The sequence below is a fragment of the Hypomesus transpacificus genome, chromosome 2 (genome assembly GCF_021917145.1).
Source record: "Hypomesus transpacificus isolate Combined female chromosome 2, fHypTra1, whole genome shotgun sequence".
In the NCBI taxonomy this organism is placed as follows: Eukaryota; Metazoa; Chordata; class Actinopteri; order Osmeriformes; family Osmeridae; genus Hypomesus; species Hypomesus transpacificus.
The window spans coordinates 9,066,946-9,085,378 of NC_061061.1; the positions used below are offsets into that span (position 1 = coordinate 9,066,946).

The 18,433-nt window shown below is 40.7% G+C and overlaps 1 protein-coding gene across 1 annotated transcript; it reads right to left on the reverse strand.

Moving 5' to 3' along the window:
* Positions 1–4,041: 4,041 nt before the first annotated feature.
* Positions 4,042–18,174, reverse strand: LOC124482265 (myosin heavy chain, fast skeletal muscle-like). Its single transcript, XM_047042760.1, has 41 exons — positions 18,153–18,174; positions 17,160–17,199; positions 16,662–16,880; positions 16,316–16,459; positions 16,052–16,208; positions 15,915–15,942; positions 15,642–15,750; positions 14,966–15,058; positions 14,814–14,877; positions 14,610–14,708; positions 14,369–14,472; positions 14,154–14,292; positions 13,932–14,050; positions 13,427–13,576; positions 13,063–13,233; positions 12,545–12,848; positions 12,337–12,401; positions 12,124–12,211; positions 11,874–11,991; positions 11,664–11,787; positions 11,221–11,357; positions 10,745–11,000; positions 10,422–10,664; positions 10,157–10,333; positions 9,821–9,966; positions 9,364–9,454; positions 8,819–9,208; positions 8,333–8,459; positions 8,084–8,202; positions 7,776–7,972; positions 7,463–7,646; positions 7,104–7,269; positions 6,784–6,908; positions 6,374–6,682; positions 5,871–6,074; positions 5,646–5,771; positions 5,069–5,239; positions 4,777–4,881; positions 4,572–4,667; positions 4,271–4,402; positions 4,042–4,164 (listed from the first exon to the last, which is right to left on the reverse strand). The coding sequence occupies exons 3-41, from the start codon at positions 16,866–16,868 to the stop codon at positions 4,147–4,149; spliced, it is 5,802 nt and encodes a 1,933-aa protein (XP_046898716.1). The 5' UTR covers positions 16,869–16,880; positions 17,160–17,199; positions 18,153–18,174; the 3' UTR covers positions 4,042–4,146.
* Positions 18,175–18,433: the final 259 nt, after the last annotated feature.

The window sequence follows — 18,433 nt, forward strand, 5'->3', positions numbered from 1 at the left end:
TGGTCATCACGCGTGCAATGCATGTCAGCGAATATGTTCTCAATAGTATGTTTCAAGTAGGCTACAGCCGAACCCTCGTTCTGTTTTGATCAATAATGGTCAAGTTGATAAGCGTGTGTTCTTGTCTGATCAATGCGCAACTGTGAGGTGCGCGAATGGACAGAGCGGCCACTAAACTGTCGTTCCGCTGCGAGGGCCAGCCCAACGTGCACGAATAGTACACCTGTAGCCTACACATGCTAATTACATTTCCACTCAAAATGCTGACAAAAGTTTGATTTACGATTTCAAACGCAGCCTCCATTGGTATTCTTAACATGGAATGATAACATATAGTGCAGTGTTTCCTCTATGGCTACATTTCTGCTGTCACGGTATTAGAAATCAGGCTGTACAAAAGTTGAGTCCGTATATCAGCAGTGAGTGCATGTCGGAGAATAGCACGGACACGCGCTTCACACCTCAGTTGAGATTGCGCGTGTGCGTCCTTGAGAACGTATAACTTATGTTGTCAGTTCTTAAGATCGTTATTGTATAAGTCTATAGTTCTTGCAAATTTAAATCAAGTTAAAGGGGCAATTGACTGCAAAACCGATTTTACCTTGTCATAGTTGAATAACGACAGTTCGGTGGCTAAACTGAACATACCGTGAATATCAAATCCATTGACACCTCTTTCCTATTCAAATCTCAAAAAGAAAAAATTTGGCTGTAAAACGCTAGCTTTTCAACAAAGCTACTGGTCCTACGTAGAACCGGTGATCGCCCTCTTATTGGCTCTGGTCTGTATCTTTGTCACGCCCCAAAAATTACATCCAGACCAGCCCGAGGTAGCGTCTATCTCCGATACTAGTTTAGCTGCGCGCTGCTCTGTTAAGCTACTTATAAGGAATTACAAAGAAGAACGTTTTGAATTATAACAAGGATATTGAAAATGGACCACGGTTGTAAATGCTGTGTTCCAGGCTGTACAGGGAAGGTTAACACTCACAATCTTCCCAAGGAGCCAAACATTCGACAGGCATGGCTGCTGTTGCCTATGAGAAGATCCCGGCGAAGTTCGACACTCAATCATTCATTTGCTCTGAACATTTCACCCGAGACAGTTTTGACAACCTTGGACATTTTTAAGCAGGATTTGCTAGGAAGCTGAACCTGGAAAGAGGTGCTGTTCCGACTGTATGCTCATTGCAACCGCAAGCTATAAGGACAGTATGATGTTGTTATTAGCAATGCTAACGTGTCCTGTATATAGCATACCAGGTAGAATGCTAAATACGTTTCTACACACATCAAATGACTCTAGCTAGACTAGCTGTAGTCGGCATTAGAAGGGAAGCTTCCGAAAAAATTGCCAAAAAAAACGAACAGCAGTCTGGCTTATTGCTAACGCCTGTCTACAGTAGATGATCTATTTGAAAGAACTGGAGAAAGGCAGGTGCTACATACAGGATACGTTAGCATTGCTAGTAACTGATACTAGTAACACCCAGACTGTAGGCATGTAAACTAGTTTAGCTTGCTAAAGCAAGAGCATAGGTAGAATGTGATAATTTAGCCTAGTTTATTGGCAATGGGGCTAACGTTGTTTCATGTTCCTGACTGTGTTTCGTTCAAATGAATAACCTGTGTTTTGTAAATCTACAATTCACGATGCATGTTTGTCCAGATCTTTGTCATGTTATTTTTCAGCAAGATATCTAGAGCTACCTAACTGAAGCCGAGTAGAATCACGATATGGTTTGGTTGCTAAGCTGTAGCCTAACGTTCTACCCACCTAAGTCAATCCAGTTTGCTTCAACAACATAAGTGGAAACAAGTAATGTTATAATTTCAAATGATAATGTAGTCAATCTTTTGAAAACAGTGTTGTGTTAACACAATAGATTTATTTGCGCGTTTTTATTTCAAGTCTCAACCTTCTGTGTTTCAGTGAGTGCTGCTGTTGGCCGTGTTGCGTTTTTGCTCCCCAGCTTCACTCGTTGAAAACCAACCAATCAGCGTGCAGCTTATCTAAATATTAATGAGCATACCATAAAATCAGAAAAAATTGTGTTTCTTCCCGGGAACATTTCAGAGGATCTCTCAGGGGGCATAGAACAGCATCCGGGCCATTGTCAACCCAACCAATGTTACATACCCTATTCGGAGACCTTAAGGAACAGTGTGAATTACCCCCCAAAAACTGTAAATCGCCCCTTTAAAATGTCTTTATTGAGAACTATAGAGTTAGCCTGGTCCTAACCAGGCTTTCGTACGTTGCATTTATACATAGTCCGTGCTCGATCCATTGACAAGTGTCAACTTCATTGAAGGCAGGTACTCTGTTGAAGTTTAAAACTATTGGATCTGCCCAGAGCCACTCTGGGACTGGCATAACCAATCGCTAGCGTTCGACTTAGCCAACTCTTTCACCCTAACGGAGCTAGCTGGAAAATCAAACGAACCCCGTGGGGATCAAAGATTGTTCTTGCTCCGGCTTTAACTTCTGGATATTCGGCAGCGTTGCCACAATGGACCGAAAGGCTTCGCTCACATCTTTCTCCGCCGCCATTACGTAACTACAACTAAAACTAGCGCACAACATCAACACCGTTCTCAGCCACTCCGTCTGTTCGCTGATTGCACCGGTTGTGCAAATGTGCAATAATTTCAGCAATAACAGGTCTATAATATGAATATAAATATTGCTCAATAATGACTTGCTCAGATCCTCTCTCCAGTATGTTTCATACATAGGAGAGCCTACATTGGAGGAAAACAAACCCTCACTAAAATTGGACAGTTGAATGCAGTTATCGAGCAGCTCACACCTACTCAAAGACAGTGTTGGGGGTAATGCGTTATGAGTAAAGAAGTAAAATAACGCGCTACTTTTGGACATTGAATAATATTATTACAGTTACGTATTTAAGTAACTTGTCCAAGTTACTGCATTAATTCAACAAATGACTTAAATAGCCTGATAAATACAGATTGTTGCCTAAACGGCACTCCCTGGGCGCAGTAGCCTTACAGTTTGCCTTTGATTCTAGCGATTCTAGCTGCAGGCAAACACAACAGCAATCATGGCAGCAAAACATGTTACGTTTTCGGCGGGAAATATTCACACTATTTCGCTTTCATTGAAGGTATTGGAAGAAACGTTCAAGTTAAATGCAAACTGTGCCCCAACAAAATATTATCTACTGCCACAAACTGCACTTAAAACTTCTCGAAAGTGTCCACAGAGAAACGAAGCTGGAAGCGAGTGAAAAATCCACTTGAAACCATAAGATGGCGACCCGTTTCCACAACTTGCTACTAAAAGTAATAGTAAAAGCAGAGTGCAAATTATACTATGACAATCGGGGGGGGGGGGACTTTTTCTCCAGGGCGTAAAGTAATATTTACGATTACAGCTATATACATATATAGCTATACTATATATAAATGTATCGACCCAACCCGACCTGTTGTGTTTACCTCTTTTTTTGAGAGAGTCTTAATTAGGGGGGTCAAACCCCCCGTAATTCACACATTGAGTAAAAGTTGTATAATAAGTAATACAATAAGTAATAATACTACTTTGTATAGAAAGTAATAATGTAACTTAATCACACTACTTTTACTGAACACTAATAAGTAATAACTAATATATTACTTTTGAGTAACTTCCCCCAACACTGCTCACAGACTATTGTAAGTGTTGAGGTCATTTCCAAGAAGGAATTTGAAAAGGTGCATTTCAAAGTTATTTAAGTTATAGATGTTGTAGCTACCGCAACAACACATTTATTTGGAACAATGTAATTCAAATTAGAATGTGTATTAACTGGTTTTACTTCTGCAGACAATTATATTCTCAGACCTATGTTTAAGTACCATACAAGCTGTAGTCAAGAAAAACTTGTAAATGTCTGTATTTTAAACATGATTTGGATGCACTTGGAAATTTTGTGTGCTTTATTGGCCTGTGTAAACTAATTGCTTTGTACAAAGTTGTGCAACCTTAGACAACATTTCTACCTCCTGCAACAAATCCACAAGCCATGACGTTTTGAAGATTGTTTCTTTTATTTTTTCAAACCTCAAAATATCACTATGTAAAGCATATTTTATGAAACATAGCAATGTTTAGGCATAGGGTCTTGTACAGGTTAGTGTTTATTCCGCTTCTTTTGCCTGATTGTAAAAAAGAAAAAAACAGGAAATTATTGTATTGAATTGAAACACTGTAATGCATTTGGTTATTGTTTAAACCCTTGGTGTGACATCAGGAGATCTTTACCTTTCCAGTGTCACGACTCTTAGTTCTGAGCTTGTTGACCTGAGACTCAGCAATGTCGGCACGCTCCTCAGCCTCCTCTAGCTCATGCTGAACCTTCCTGAACTTGGACATGTGGGAGTTGGACTGCTCCTCCTGGGATGAATTCATTTTTAAAAGATTTCTTAAAAACTTTGGAAATGTGCTTGCTGCAGCAATAATTTAGACAAGAAAAATACCATAGGTAAAGCCATAGAGATATACACCGAAAGCTAGGAAAGCTTTATTTTGCATAAGCAAGGCTCAAATAAGTTATTAGACTTACCGCCTCCTCAGCCTGTCTCTTGTAAGCCTTCACTTTAAGCTGCAGCTTATCCACCAGGTCCTGAAGTCTGGTTACATTCTTCTTATCCTCCTCAGTCTGATGCAGAGAGGAAATATTTTTTTTTTCTAAAACACACACTCTAATGTTTTTTCTAAAATATGCAGATTTTATAAATATGGTCAGTGTAGTGAGTGTGTTATATTACCTGGTATGTCAGCTCCTTGACTCTGCGCTCATACTTGCGGACTCCCTTGACTGCGTCTACACCTCTCCTCTGTTCAGCCTCAACCTCAGTCTCCAGCTCACGCACCTGGGTGGAGTACAGGAGCTCATGGTGAATCCATCACTCCCATGCTAAAAGGTCCTTATTAACAGCATTATACCGGGAAAAATAATACGAATATTTAACCTTTGGCTTAATATTGGCTAAATATTGGCTTAAGAATATTTCACCTTTTCTCAAGACAACAGGGATCATTTTATGTTTGCAAACTTACTCTGGACTCCAATTTCTGGAGCTGCTTCTTGCCACCCTTCATGGCTAGGTTCTCTGCTTCATCCAGACGGTGCTGCAGGTCCTTGACTGTCACTTCAAGATTCTTCTTCATCCTCTCAAGGTGAGAGCTGGTGTCCTGCTCCTTCTTCAGCTCTTCTGCCATCATGGCCGCCTGCAACATCATAATACAGCTTGGTTGAACTGTACATACACATAGTATATTGTACCAGATTACATGAACTAAAATGATTTCACAGTACATAATTATGTTATCTAGAGTAGTCCATATACTGGTGGAATGACCCAACAAACAAAGCCTTGTGAGAACTGAACTGCGTAAGGATCAGCACCATCTGACACGTTTCTGCATTCTACTTAGATGAATCAGTGGGGGTCGACACTAGAATTGTAAACACAATCACTAGAACATGGCCACAAGGTGGAAGGTATGCTACCATAGGGGTAGGCTACTGTATGATGATATGGTGGTTCCATATTGCTTTGCTATGGCCTTAATGATGGTGTAAGTAAAGTAGTGACTTAATAGTGACTGTACTGTGATACTTAGCTAGACTCACATCAGTGATGGCCTTCTTGGCCTTCTCCTCAGCATTTCTGGCCTCCTGGACAATGTCGTCCACCTCTCCCTGCACCTGAATCAGGTCAGACTCAAGCTTCTTCTTGGTGTTCAACAGGCTGGTGTTCTGGAAGAGACACATGAGAGACATGGATACAGCAAAAACAAAACCTTTGCTGTGAATGTTATTTAACTATGTGTATGTGTTTGTGTGTGTCGTCCACACCTGTGAATGCAGCAGTCCCACTCTCTCGCTGGCGTCCACCAGCTCCTGCTCGGCCACTTTGCGGCCTCTCTCTGTCTGCTCCAGACCCACTCTCAGCTCTTCAATCTCAGCCACCATCAGACCATTTCTACGTTCCACCATGGCAGCCTGTTCCTTCATGTCGTCTGCGGCCCGGACGGCATCATCCAGGTGCAACTGGGCATCCTAGAAACACCACAGAGTGTAGAGAGGAATGAGAAGATGCTGATGTGTACAGTATTTCTTAAACTGTCCTCTACTGCTTCAGCAGTACTGTTTGTACTGGAAGGTGTAACTTTCTTTGCAAGGATGATATTATGAATTTTCCTTCTATATATGTGCACCCATGTTTTCCAAACCAAAACAACAACTGAGATGGATATTTGAGCCCCCATTTAGAGTGTAGATCTGCAGTAATGGTCTGAAGTAAGTATTAATGTAGTTCACTGCAGTCTACTCATCACTATGGCCAACATTCACAGTACCTTGAGCTGCCCCTGAACATTCCTCAGCTGCTTCTGGGACTCAGCAGCCTGGCGGTTAGCATGGCTCAGCTGGATCTCCATCTCATTCAGGTCTCCCTCCATCTTCTTCTTGATTCTCAGAGCATCATTCCTGCTGCGGACCTCTGAGTCCAGGGTGCTCTGCATGGAGTCCTGCACTCTCTGGCTGTTCCTCTTGATCTGCTCCATCTCCTCATCCTTCTCTGCCAGCTTTCTGTCCACCTCACCCTTGATCTGGTTCAGCTCCAACTGCACACGCAGAATCTTGGACTCTTCATGCTCCAGTGTTCCCTAAATAAAAGAATGTTTTAGCAAATGTCATTCTTAATTGTGGTAATCCTTAGAATGTTTATCATTTCCACTTCATTCTGGAAATTGTGGAGAGTTTGTACCTCAGCCTCCTCCAGAGCCGTCTGGATCTCAGACTTCTCTGTCTCCACTGTCTTCCTGGCCTTCTCCAGCTCATGAATGCTTTTGCCAGTCTCTCCGATCTGCTCGGTCAGGTCAGAGATCTCCTCTGTGATTAGAAACAGAAGCTTGTTCAATTAACAAGCTTAGTTTACTGGATCCTACATGAGCTCAACAGGAAACTGTTTTCCCCCAGTTGATGGTTCTGTAAATCAACTAATGCACAGTATAATGAGATGGTGAAATAGGAAATAATTTTCTCTTTTCAATAATACAAAAGCACCACACACTACATTTATCTCACGTTGCAAGTTCTTGTTTTCTCTCTTCAGAGTTTCAAGTTGGTCAAGAGCCTCCTCATAGGAGTTCTTCATCTTGAAGAGCTCTGTGCTGAGAGAACGAGCCTCCTTCTGAGCCCCCTCCAGCTCAGCCTGGCCCTCCTCATACTTCTGCTTCCACTCTGCAAGAACCTAGGAGGAAGCACACACAAAAGTAGCCTTTAACAATTCATGTCAACATGTAAACAATGCGCTAGGATCAAGGCACAAAAGCAGGGCATGCACATGACAATATAGTTCGGAAGCCCCAATTGCAAATTTAGTTACATCCATGTTCCACAGTTACAATTACATCGAAACCTAGAACTGGCACAATATTTTTCACCTTGTCAAAGTTCCTCTGCTTCTTATCCAGGTTTGCAGCCAGGCCATTGGCTCTTTCAACATCAATCATGAGGTCCTCCACCTCTCCCTGCAGCCTCTGCTTGGTCTTCTCCAGAGAGGCACACTTGGAGTTGGTGGCCTCGATGGTCTCCTCAGCTTCCTGGAGACGCTGAGCCAGCTTCTTTCTGTTGACACAAAAAGTATTGCAATGGTGTTCTGTCCTGAGTGCATACTTGGAGTGGTGGGGTACTATGAATTACTATCAACTTTCTATATTGTGAGCGTAAGGAAAACTACATTTGTTTTGTACTTACTTGGCCTCTTCCAGCTCCTCTGTCCTCTGGATGGCATCAGTTTCATACTTGGTTCTCCACTGAGCCACCTCAGAATTAGCCTTGGACATGCCACGTTGCAGCTCTGCCTTGGCCTCCTGTTCCTCCTCAAACTGCTCTCTCAGCAGGTCACAGTCATGGCGGGCAGATTGGACACCATGGGCCAGTGCATTCTTAGCCTGAGAGGAAAATAATTGGAGATGTGGGTGAAGTAGTAAGGGAACAAAAAAGAGTATTTGCAAACCTGTCTGTCATAGTTGATCAACATAGGGCTTCTTTAGTTGTTTTACCTTGACCTCCTCTTCAACATGTCTCTTGAGTTCCTCAATCTGCTGGGTGTAGGCCTGCTTGCCTCTGGTCAACTGAGACACCAGGGCTTCCTTCTCCTCCAGCTGGCGACCAAACTCACCTGTGGGGAATTAAGGAAGCTCTTCCTCAGGTCTGAATCTCTATAATACTTGTTTTATGTAATTGTTTTCAATATACACCTTGTGGAACATATTTCTGCATGTAGGCCTTTGAACAAATAGGTTCCGTACCGTTCTCAGTGAGGAGTCGAGCTCTCTGTCCACTGATGTCATTGACCTGGCGAACGTTCTCATCGTTCTTGGTCTTGATCTCACTGAGCTGGTCCTCAAGGGTACGGCACATCTTCTCCAGATTGCCCTGTGGAACAAACATCATGTTTCGATCACATATATACTATCGACAAAAATGCTTTCCACAAACCTTGGTAACCCACTTTAAAACCCAACCTTTGCTGTTTAGGTCTATTCCTCTTCTTGGCTGTCAGCTCATTGTAAATTAGGGCTACTTATATTATATTTGATTTTTTATTCCCCTTAGTATTAGCTAGACCCCCCTTAGTATTAGCTAGACTTTGCTCCTTTTGTATAGCCAGTCCACATATTTAAGTTCATATTCCTATATGTTTAATGTATGCACCTCCCTGCCAAAGTAAATTCCTTGTTTGTGCAAACATTCATGGCGAATAAAATACTTCTGATTCTGATTGTATCACTGACCTTAGCCTTAGCAACGGCCTCCATGTTAGAAGAAAGGTCATCAATCTCCATCTTGTATTCACTCTTCTCTTTCTCAAGCTTCTGTTTGACGCGCTGCAGGTTGTCGATCTGCTCTCCCAGCTCTGCCACACTGTCAGCCTGCTTCTTCCTCAGGGCTGAGGCTGTGGACTCATGCTGCAGGGTGGACTCCTCCAGGTCACGTCTCAGCTTCTGGAACTCAGCCTCTCGCTTCTTGTTCATCTCAATCTGAGCAGATGTGGCGCCTCCAGCCTCCTCCAGCCTCTCACTGATCTCCTCAAGTTCCCTGGACAGATCAGCCCTCTGCTTCTCCACCTTGGCCCTGGCAGCACGCTCAGCCTCAATCTCCTCTTCCAGCTCTTCAATACGAGCCTACAGTAGACAACAACATTTAGCATCAAAGTCTAAAAATTCTGGCCCACATACAAGAGGAAAAGGACTAAATAGACAAGGTGGATTTCAAACACAAGCAAATATAATATCATCAAAAAGCAGGAAATGTTACTTGTCTAGCAACTACAGTGCACCTGGAGCTCCTTGATCTTCTTCTGCAGCTGGGCACCCAGAGACTGCTCATCCTCAACCTTGCTGAGGAGCTGGCTGGTCTCAAAGTCCTTCCTTTAGTGCACACATTAATCCATGTCAGGTTTTGTATCATTGAGTGTGAATTAAATTGTAAAGCACATCCATAATTTTTCTGTTAAGTATTTCAAAAGAAAAGCCTGATAAAGGTGTTCAATTAAGTAATCTTCGTTATCTGATTAGTGTAATTAGAAACAAAACTCAGTTCCATATGTCTTTATCATTGCATTACTCCAAGGTGAGTAATATGAATAATCAATGTGAACTGCACGACCTATTGATAGGGTTGAACATTGGATGTCGAAATTATTATGTTGAAGTGGAAATTCAATGTAATGATTGCTGGAGTAAATGAAATCAATATAATGTCAAGAATATCTCTAAGGATTATACAATACTTACTTCTTGATCTTTTCATCGGACTGCTGCTTGTCGTTCTCCAGGTCCATTATGGACTCCTGGGCCAGTTTCAGGTCTCCCTCCAGCTTTCTCTTGCCTCTCTCCAGGTCCATACGGAGCTTCTTCTCTTGCTCCAGAGAACCTTCAAGCTAGAGGACAAAACACATTTCTCATAATTAAGTTTTGTTGTTAACAGCTATGTATTCATAACACGTTATATTAGTCAGTTGGCCTACTGAATCCCTAAAACCAATTCATTATATGAGATTACATTCTCTACCAATAGAGGCAAAGTTGGCTAAAACCCCAAATTGTGCACGAAAAAATAACTTGACTCACATCATCAACTTGCTGTTCCAGCTTGGTCTTGGCCTTGGTCAGAGTGTTGACTTTGTCCTCCTCTGCCTGCAGGTCATCCAGTGTCTGCTGGTGGGCCTCTTGAAGGGCTTTCTTCTCCTTGGTCAGCTTGGCAACACTCTCATCTTGAGATGCCATCTCCTCAGTCAGGTTTTTAACCTGCCCAAGACAAAGTTAGTTCAAGTGAAAACTTTTGTTTGGTGCTTTTGAACAAAATACTGCTTGGATATTGGTGAGATGTTGATACCTTGTTCTCTGTGGCATGTTTCTCTTTCTCCACTTTGGCCAGCGTAAGCTCCAGATCATCAATGTCCTTCTTCAGCTCAGAGCACTCATCCTCCAGCTTCCTCTTCTTGGCTGTCAGCTCAGCATTGATCTCCTCCTCATCCTCCAGCCTTTCTGTTGTCTCTTTGAGTTTAGCCTCCAGCTGGATCTTGCTCTTGATCAGACCCTCACATCTCTCCTCAGCATCATTCAGACCTTCTGATTCCTGAGAATAACATAAATTAATTAGACTTGAATGTGGTGTGTGTGTGTGAGAGTGTGTGTGTGTGTGTGTGGCTCACTCACAGATGCAACTTGGAGAGCTAAGTCATTCTTCTCCTGAATGAGGGACACCATTTTCTCCTCCAGCTCCTTCTTGCGAGCCTCAGCCTTGGTAAGAGCAACTTTACACTTCTCATAGTCCTCTTTCATGTTGGCCAGCTCCTTCTCTGTCTCAGCACTTTGCAGGAGAGGCTTGATCTTGTAGTAGACCTTCATCCATGGCCAGTGTTTCACATTCATGAATGAGCGGACATTGTACTGGATGGTGTAGATAGTCTCTCTGATAATGAGATATACAGTAATTGTTTAGCTCGAACCCTAACCCATTCCTTCATGTAAAGTCTATCTTTCCATCAAGCCCATGATAGCCATCATTCCAAATTGACAAGTTTACATCATTATTCTAACAATAGCTTCATAGTAAAACGAAATGTATCACTCCCTAAAAACAAGATTTGAATGCACTTGAATCAATATTTTTCCTGTTATCTCCATCTCACCTCCTCTCCATCATCTTGGTAAACTCCTTCCTCATCACGTATCCACGGGCAAGAGCCTGTGTCATGGTTACCAGAGTAGCAAGCTTCTCATCTCTCATCTCCTCAAGGACACCAAGCAGACCAGCTTTGAAAAACACCTGAGACACAGGTATAAAACAAAACTTAAATAAACAACGTAAACCATTCTAGTTTTAACATATTGCTATCTAAATAGAGAGCAAAGTGATGTATGATGTAAGGATAAAATAATTGCCAATGAAATAGATTAGTGAGGATTTATAATACAGTACATTTCTCATATGTAGACATATTCTGGTCTAATTATTAAGATTGTTGGATTGCTCTTGAAAACTTTAAACTGCATTTTGAATATTTACCAGATCAATTAAATATTGAATAACCTCTGTAGGTCACAATGACATGAATAGTGTATGGTATGTTACCTTGGTGTGTCCAAACTTGTACTCTTCATGGTTCACATCAATTGACCCAAGCAGCTTCTCAGATGCCTTCTTGTTATCCATAAACTGGCCTTCTGGGATTACAGCAGCATTCAATACTTTGTATCTGAATGGGGAGAAATGTGTTTTATTAATTGCTATGTTGTTATCTATCTACCATATATTTGTTGCATTTGTGTGTAACATTACTACCTCTGCTTGAAGTCAGCATAGAGGATTCTGCTGGGGAAGCCCTTTGTGCAAATCCTAATACCCTCCAGCACACCATTACACCTCAGCTGGTGGATAACCAGGAAGTTCTCCATCAGACCTGGATGAAACATTTAGGGTTAGCTATTTACTTTGCAGAACTTAATCGTAGAAATAATAATCAAATGAATGTACTTTATGTTTAAAGTAAAAATGATTTGAGATAAATAATACGTAAAACAATATGTTTTACCTGGAGTCTTTGACTCATTGGGGATCAGACAACGCACAAAATGAGGGTGGGTACTCCTCAAGTTGGTCATCAGCTTTCCCAAGTTCTCCTGTAAGGTTGTTATAAAGCATTGTTACTCTATATTCATAATAAACCTGAAATGCTCATGAATTTTCAAGTACATCACCGCATGAAACTATTGCAAATGATATATTTTTTTTAAACCTCACTCACTCTGAACTGAGAGGACACAGTCTGCATGGAACCTCCCTTCTTCTTGCCTCCTTTCTTTGTGGTATCTGTTATAGGAGTGTCAGGAGTTAGACAGCTTAATAAATTAATGTCTTGTTGCTTGAACGATACTGTTAATTCATTAACAAATACTTTTAATATGTTCAATGTATAAACCGGTGTGTTTGTAATCTAATTCAACCATACTAACCCTCAGGTGGAGCAGCAACATAGAGCGTGGCCAACAGTTTGGTTGAGGACTTTCCATACAGCTGAAGCACAGAGTCGTTCAGGGGATCCTTGTTCTTGTCCAGCCAGCCAGTGATATTGTAGTCCACTGTACCAGCATAGTGGACCAGGGAGAAGTGGGCCTCTGCCTTGCCCTTTGCTGGTTTAGGCTTCTCAAATGCAATGTTCTTGCCAAGATGCTGGTCATACAGCTTGTTCTTGAAGGAAGTGTCTGAAGCCTTGGGGAACATGCACTCCTCTTCAAGGATGGAGAAAATGCCCATTGGCTGTGTAGAAATATTAAGTAATCAGTCAAATATACTGTGTATAAGAAACAGCATAATTGAACAAGACATATAATAAGCTCTGTGATATGATAAGAACATGTCCGTTTATTCACACTGTATCTACATGTATGAATAACATTTACATTACATTTACATTAATAACCTTGTATCCTTGGCAGGTATGAAACATCCACAGTTTTTACAGACACCTCACCTTCTCAATAAGCTCAATGCAGGCAGCCAAGTCCATGCCAAAGTCAATGAAAGCCCACACAATGCCCTCCTTCTTGTACTCCTCTTGTTCCAGGACGAACATGGTGTGGTTGAAGAACTGTTGCAGTTTCTCATTGGTGAAGTTGATGCACAGCTGCTCCATGCTGTTGTACTATAGATTTGCAAAGTTTGGCAAACCTTTATTGAACAATCCCACCATACAGTATGTATTTTGTTTACTTTATCTGCACTTAATTTTTGTTGTTCTAAATTAAATCATTAACATAGAGTAGATACTATCTGTATTGTTTAATGAAAGACGAAATAAACTTTTGAATGTACTTCGAATAATTTTTCAAACTCACGTCAAAGATCTCAAAACCAGCAATGTCAAGCACACCGATGTAGTAGTTCCTTGGCTGCTTGGTGTCCAACATCTGGTTGATGCGGACGACCATCCACAAGAACATCCTCTCATAGATGGACTTGGCCAGAGCACTCACTGAATTGGTCACCTGTGTCATTTACATTTAGACATAGCAGACGTTCTTATCCTGAGCGACTTACAAAAAGTACAGGGACATTCCCCCGAGGCAAGTAGGGTGAAGTGCCTTGCCAAAGGACACAACGTCATTTGGTGTGGCCGGGAATCAAACTGGCAACCTTCAGATTACTAGCCCGATTCCCTAACTGCTCCACCTGACTCCTCTTATTATACTGTTGGTTCCACATAAACATTGATTTCATTTTATGAATTGTTATTTACCTGTAATAATTGAAAACACTCTGCTAAAAAGATATTACAATCAAGCTTTATTTCTAACAGCATGTCAGTTAAAAAAATAGCTCTGATGCTTTTTAAAGCTTTACCTGAGGCACTGTCTGACCCTTGGTCACATACTCATTGCCGACCTTCACTCTGGGGTAGCACAGGGCTTTCAGCATTTCAGCTGAGTTCAGACCCAGAAGGTAGCCAATTTTATCAGCCACTGGGGAGAGAAAGGAGCATCGTGCATCAGAGTGCAATGTTTATCACAGGAATATAGTTAAATGAATGCTCTTTAGAACATCAATACAAACAACTTGGCTTACCCTCTGTGCCATCTGGCTCAGCCTGCTCCTCACGCTGCTTCTGCTTGAAGTGCATGTTGCCATGGTGCATGACAGCACCAGTAAACTTGTAGATGCTCATCTTCTCTTCACCGCTGAAGCCCAATATGTCAATGGCATCCTGGAGGGGAAAAGAAAGTTTACAATAAACCACCAGTACATTATCATTTTCAAGTTCAAGTCTTTTAGTAACTTACATCTGTGGCATCAAGCTCAACTGTGTCATCAATACTGGCCACAGTGATCTGACCCTGGCTGATCATGGGGTAGTCATAGGGGTTGGTGGTGATAAGTGACATTTCTGTGGAGACAAAACTAAAATGATTATCACCCAAGGCATGTGTACATTTTATGTAAAAGTCTCAACCCTCAATGAGTGGACAAAAGAGTAAATGGCATTCAGAATATATCGTTTTTTCAATCCCTGCATTGCCTCACCAACAAGCTCAGGTTTGTGGTTGGTCATCATCTGGTAGAAGATGTGGTAACCTCTCTCATCAGGCAGCTGGAAACTTACTCTGGACTTCTCCAGCAGGTCTGTGAGAGACATGGTTGTAAAGGAAAGAGAAAAATGAGAACAATTTAAATGGACATCAACATTTACTTAAAGGATCAACTGGGAAATAATCCAAACCAACTTACAGGTCTCAATGTCAGCACTTGCCAGTTTTCCATTCATGTGGAAGTGAATCCTAATGAATTTACCCTGAAAGAGTGCATAGAGAGGGATTTTTCAATGAGTCCTATTGATTTCTAAGTTAATGAAAAAATTAATATTTTCCTTCCAAACTTACAAAGCGGGATGAGTTGTCATTCCTCACTGTCTTGGCATTACCATAGGACTCCAGTAGAGGGTTAGCTGCAATGATCTGATCCTCAAGGGAACCCTGAAGGGAGACAAACCAGTTGGTTATGTAGACTCATCACCATTATTCCATAAAAATTCTCTTGTCACTTCGTCTTTAATCATTCACTCCTGCCTTACCCTAGACTAGGTCTAACCCTGTTTCTATATCATCTTTGAACACCTTTAGTTTAAAATGTTTGGTCAGAGTTAACACAGTACCCCCCACTTAAAGTGCAAATGTCATAAATCCTTAATCACTTAAGTTGCTATATAAGTAACATACTAACAGTCTTATTAATGATACGCTGTGTGTAAAACTACAAAAGGACTGCTATCAAGAATGACAACATATTTTGAAGATATGAACTATATTTTAAATACCGTATACGAAGGGAGTATGTTTGTTTTCAAATGTGGGGGGACAGATTTGTTTTACAACTGATGATGCAGCCTGTGACTATAATTTTCTTAATAAAAAATGGGAGGATATATTTACAGTTTTCATGTCAAATGAAACATGCGGCCTTGAACTGTACCATGGAAATACTTTTTTGGGGGGCTGAAAAGAATGATGGGTCAACAATTGATGGCATGCTCTTTATATGGTGTATGTAAGGTCATACCTGCATTTTGCCGGGTACTACTTCCTTCTTCCCTCCAGAAACAGCAATTGTGGCAAAGTACTGGATGACACGTTTGGTGTTTACAGTCTTTCCAGCACCGGATTCTCCACTAGTTTATTAGGTTATAAAAATACAATTTAGTGTGCATGAACTAAAATAAGTATTGTCAAGCTTCTAAAGTGATTAATCACAACCATTTGCACATTTATATACACATAAGTATATATATAGTATATACATAAAATATACACTCAGTTAAAGTCTTAAACTTACGTGATAAGTACTGACTGGTTCTCCTTATCTGAAAGTAAATTGACAAATAAATTTGTCGGAAGTGATACGAGAAGCAACTAATAATACATCCGTCCATCTATTTATGAATACAGCCATCCATCAGTGAGCGTCCATACCAGTCAACATGAACTGATAGGCGTTGTCAGAGACGGAGAAGATGTGGGGTGGAGCCTCCATGCGCTTCTTCCCTCTGTAGGCATTGACCACTTCCATGTCATATACAGGGAGCCACTTGTAGGGGTTCACCGTGGCACAGAAGAGCCCAGAGTAGGTCTGCATATGAGCAGAGAGTTAAGGGAAATATTGCGATTGGAGTATTTTTCTGAGGGTGTCATTTACTTCCTTAAGGTTGCTCATGTCTATATGTGTATTTTTCTTACGTAGATCATCCATGCGGCATAACGCTCTTTGAGGTTATACAGGACAGTAGCTTCACTGAGGTAGGTCATCATGGCCATGTCCTCAATCTTATCATATTTAGGAGGGTTCATCTGCAAGACGTCCGCTTCTTTGAAGGTTTTAACCTGAAAGATTATGTTAATTACATGCATGAAGCATACACTAATTGAATAATGTATATTTTTCAAGTGAATTTCAATCCTATTTCATAGTTTTTGTACGTTTTTAAGCAGCTTACATGTGTCAGTAACTGTAGCTGCAAAATATAGATGTACAGAAACAAGTCCACCAAATTGTTTTTTCATTCCGTGCTAAGTATCCTCTTACCTCCTCAGTGATAAGGACTTTCACATCCCACTTCGCGCCATCTCTCTTAACAACCATACCCTTGAGGTACAACTCCTTGACATCAGGCACATAGCAGGCATTCTTAGAATCAAATGGTGCAGCCTGGGCCTCAAGCCTTTCCCTTTCAGGTTTACGAAGGTAAATGGCGGCCTTGCCATATATGGCCATCTCCGCGTCCGTACTCATGGTGCCGGTTTACTGGGGGAAAAAACTATCACTGTTACAAAATCTTTTGCTTTTTTTAAATGATGTGCCCTTTTTTATTAATAAATGATTATCCTGTGGAGCTGAAAGTTAAACTGATGAATGTGTTTACTGTATATTACTGTAAAGTAAGTAGGCCTCGGAAGCCTACAAAAGGTGTAGAATAAATACAAAAATATCATAATTCATTTTATACAATTACAATGGTAGATATACTGATGGTGCTTTGGCTTTGAGCAGTATACATGTATGTAGCATCAAACTATGTCTCACCTGTTTTCCCCTCCCAGATGAAATTGACTCTTAGATGGTGCTGTAAAATATGTTTGTTTAGAGTTTTTGGAGAAATGTATCTAGAAATAACACAACCAGAACATATACAACATTTACATGTCATTGCTCTACCTCACATCCCATTTGAGTGTTACATAGTAGGGATGCACTTAATATTCACATAACAAAATTGGCTGATGCCGATATTTTTACTTTACATTTCTACCAAGTCAGAACTTTTTATTAAATGTGTCCTTTAATTTCTGCTCATTTAAATTTAGGTTCATTTTAAAATACTGTTTCATATAATTGATTAAGAAAAAATGTATACCCCATTCAGACAGGACAAATGACCACATATGGTATACACATTTGATAGACACATTGACTCGTGAATGAAGAAAGAAAACGTAGCCTATTGTAGAAATATAATAAGCATGGTGCCTTTTCAAACATCACAATTGGTCAAAAGTAATCAGCCATTTTTAAGTAGTCGGCAGATATAAAAATATTTTTGGGGGGTTCAATACCTATTGGTAATGGAAAATATATCGGTGCATCCCTGCTACACAACAAACATGATTGACTGTCAATACAAAATGTTGTTCAAAAACAAGTACATACTTTTCAATATCCAATATCTTATAGTAAACAAAAATGTGTCCTCCCAAATTAATATTTCAGTAACAGACAAATTGTATTGTAGCACTATTTTTGGGGTTATCTTGTTATCATCAGTGACCTGTGCACTTAGTAAAGCTCTCTCTTGGAAGTCGCTTTGGATAAAAGCGTCTGCTAAATGAATAAATGTAATGTAATCACATTGTTTGTCTTTACATTTAAAACTCAATCTTACATGTTGGTCCATAATAGTTGACACATTTTTCTTGTATATGGGAAACCTACTTACCACGTAACAAGCACAAAGTGTTATGAGTTTTATCTATGTGCCTGATCTCAATAAAAAGGATGTTAAAATATCAAGTATCTTACCCCACAGGTGGAAGTTGTCTGTCCATGGATGCTGCTCTGTGGGACTCCTTATATCTAGTGGAGAGTGATTAGCAAGCAGAAGCTAATTGTGGACTACTCTCCTAAAGGAAATGGATTAGAGACAAGAGTCTACAGTTTGACTTTAGCCCGTCACTCCCTTGCCCCCCTTCTCTATGTCTCTTTTGCATAATCCAGGACATTTCTGAATATATTTCACATTGCTTTCTGTTTTCTTAGTTTAGTATTTTTTTGCTTTATAACATGCAGTTTGCACACCTTTT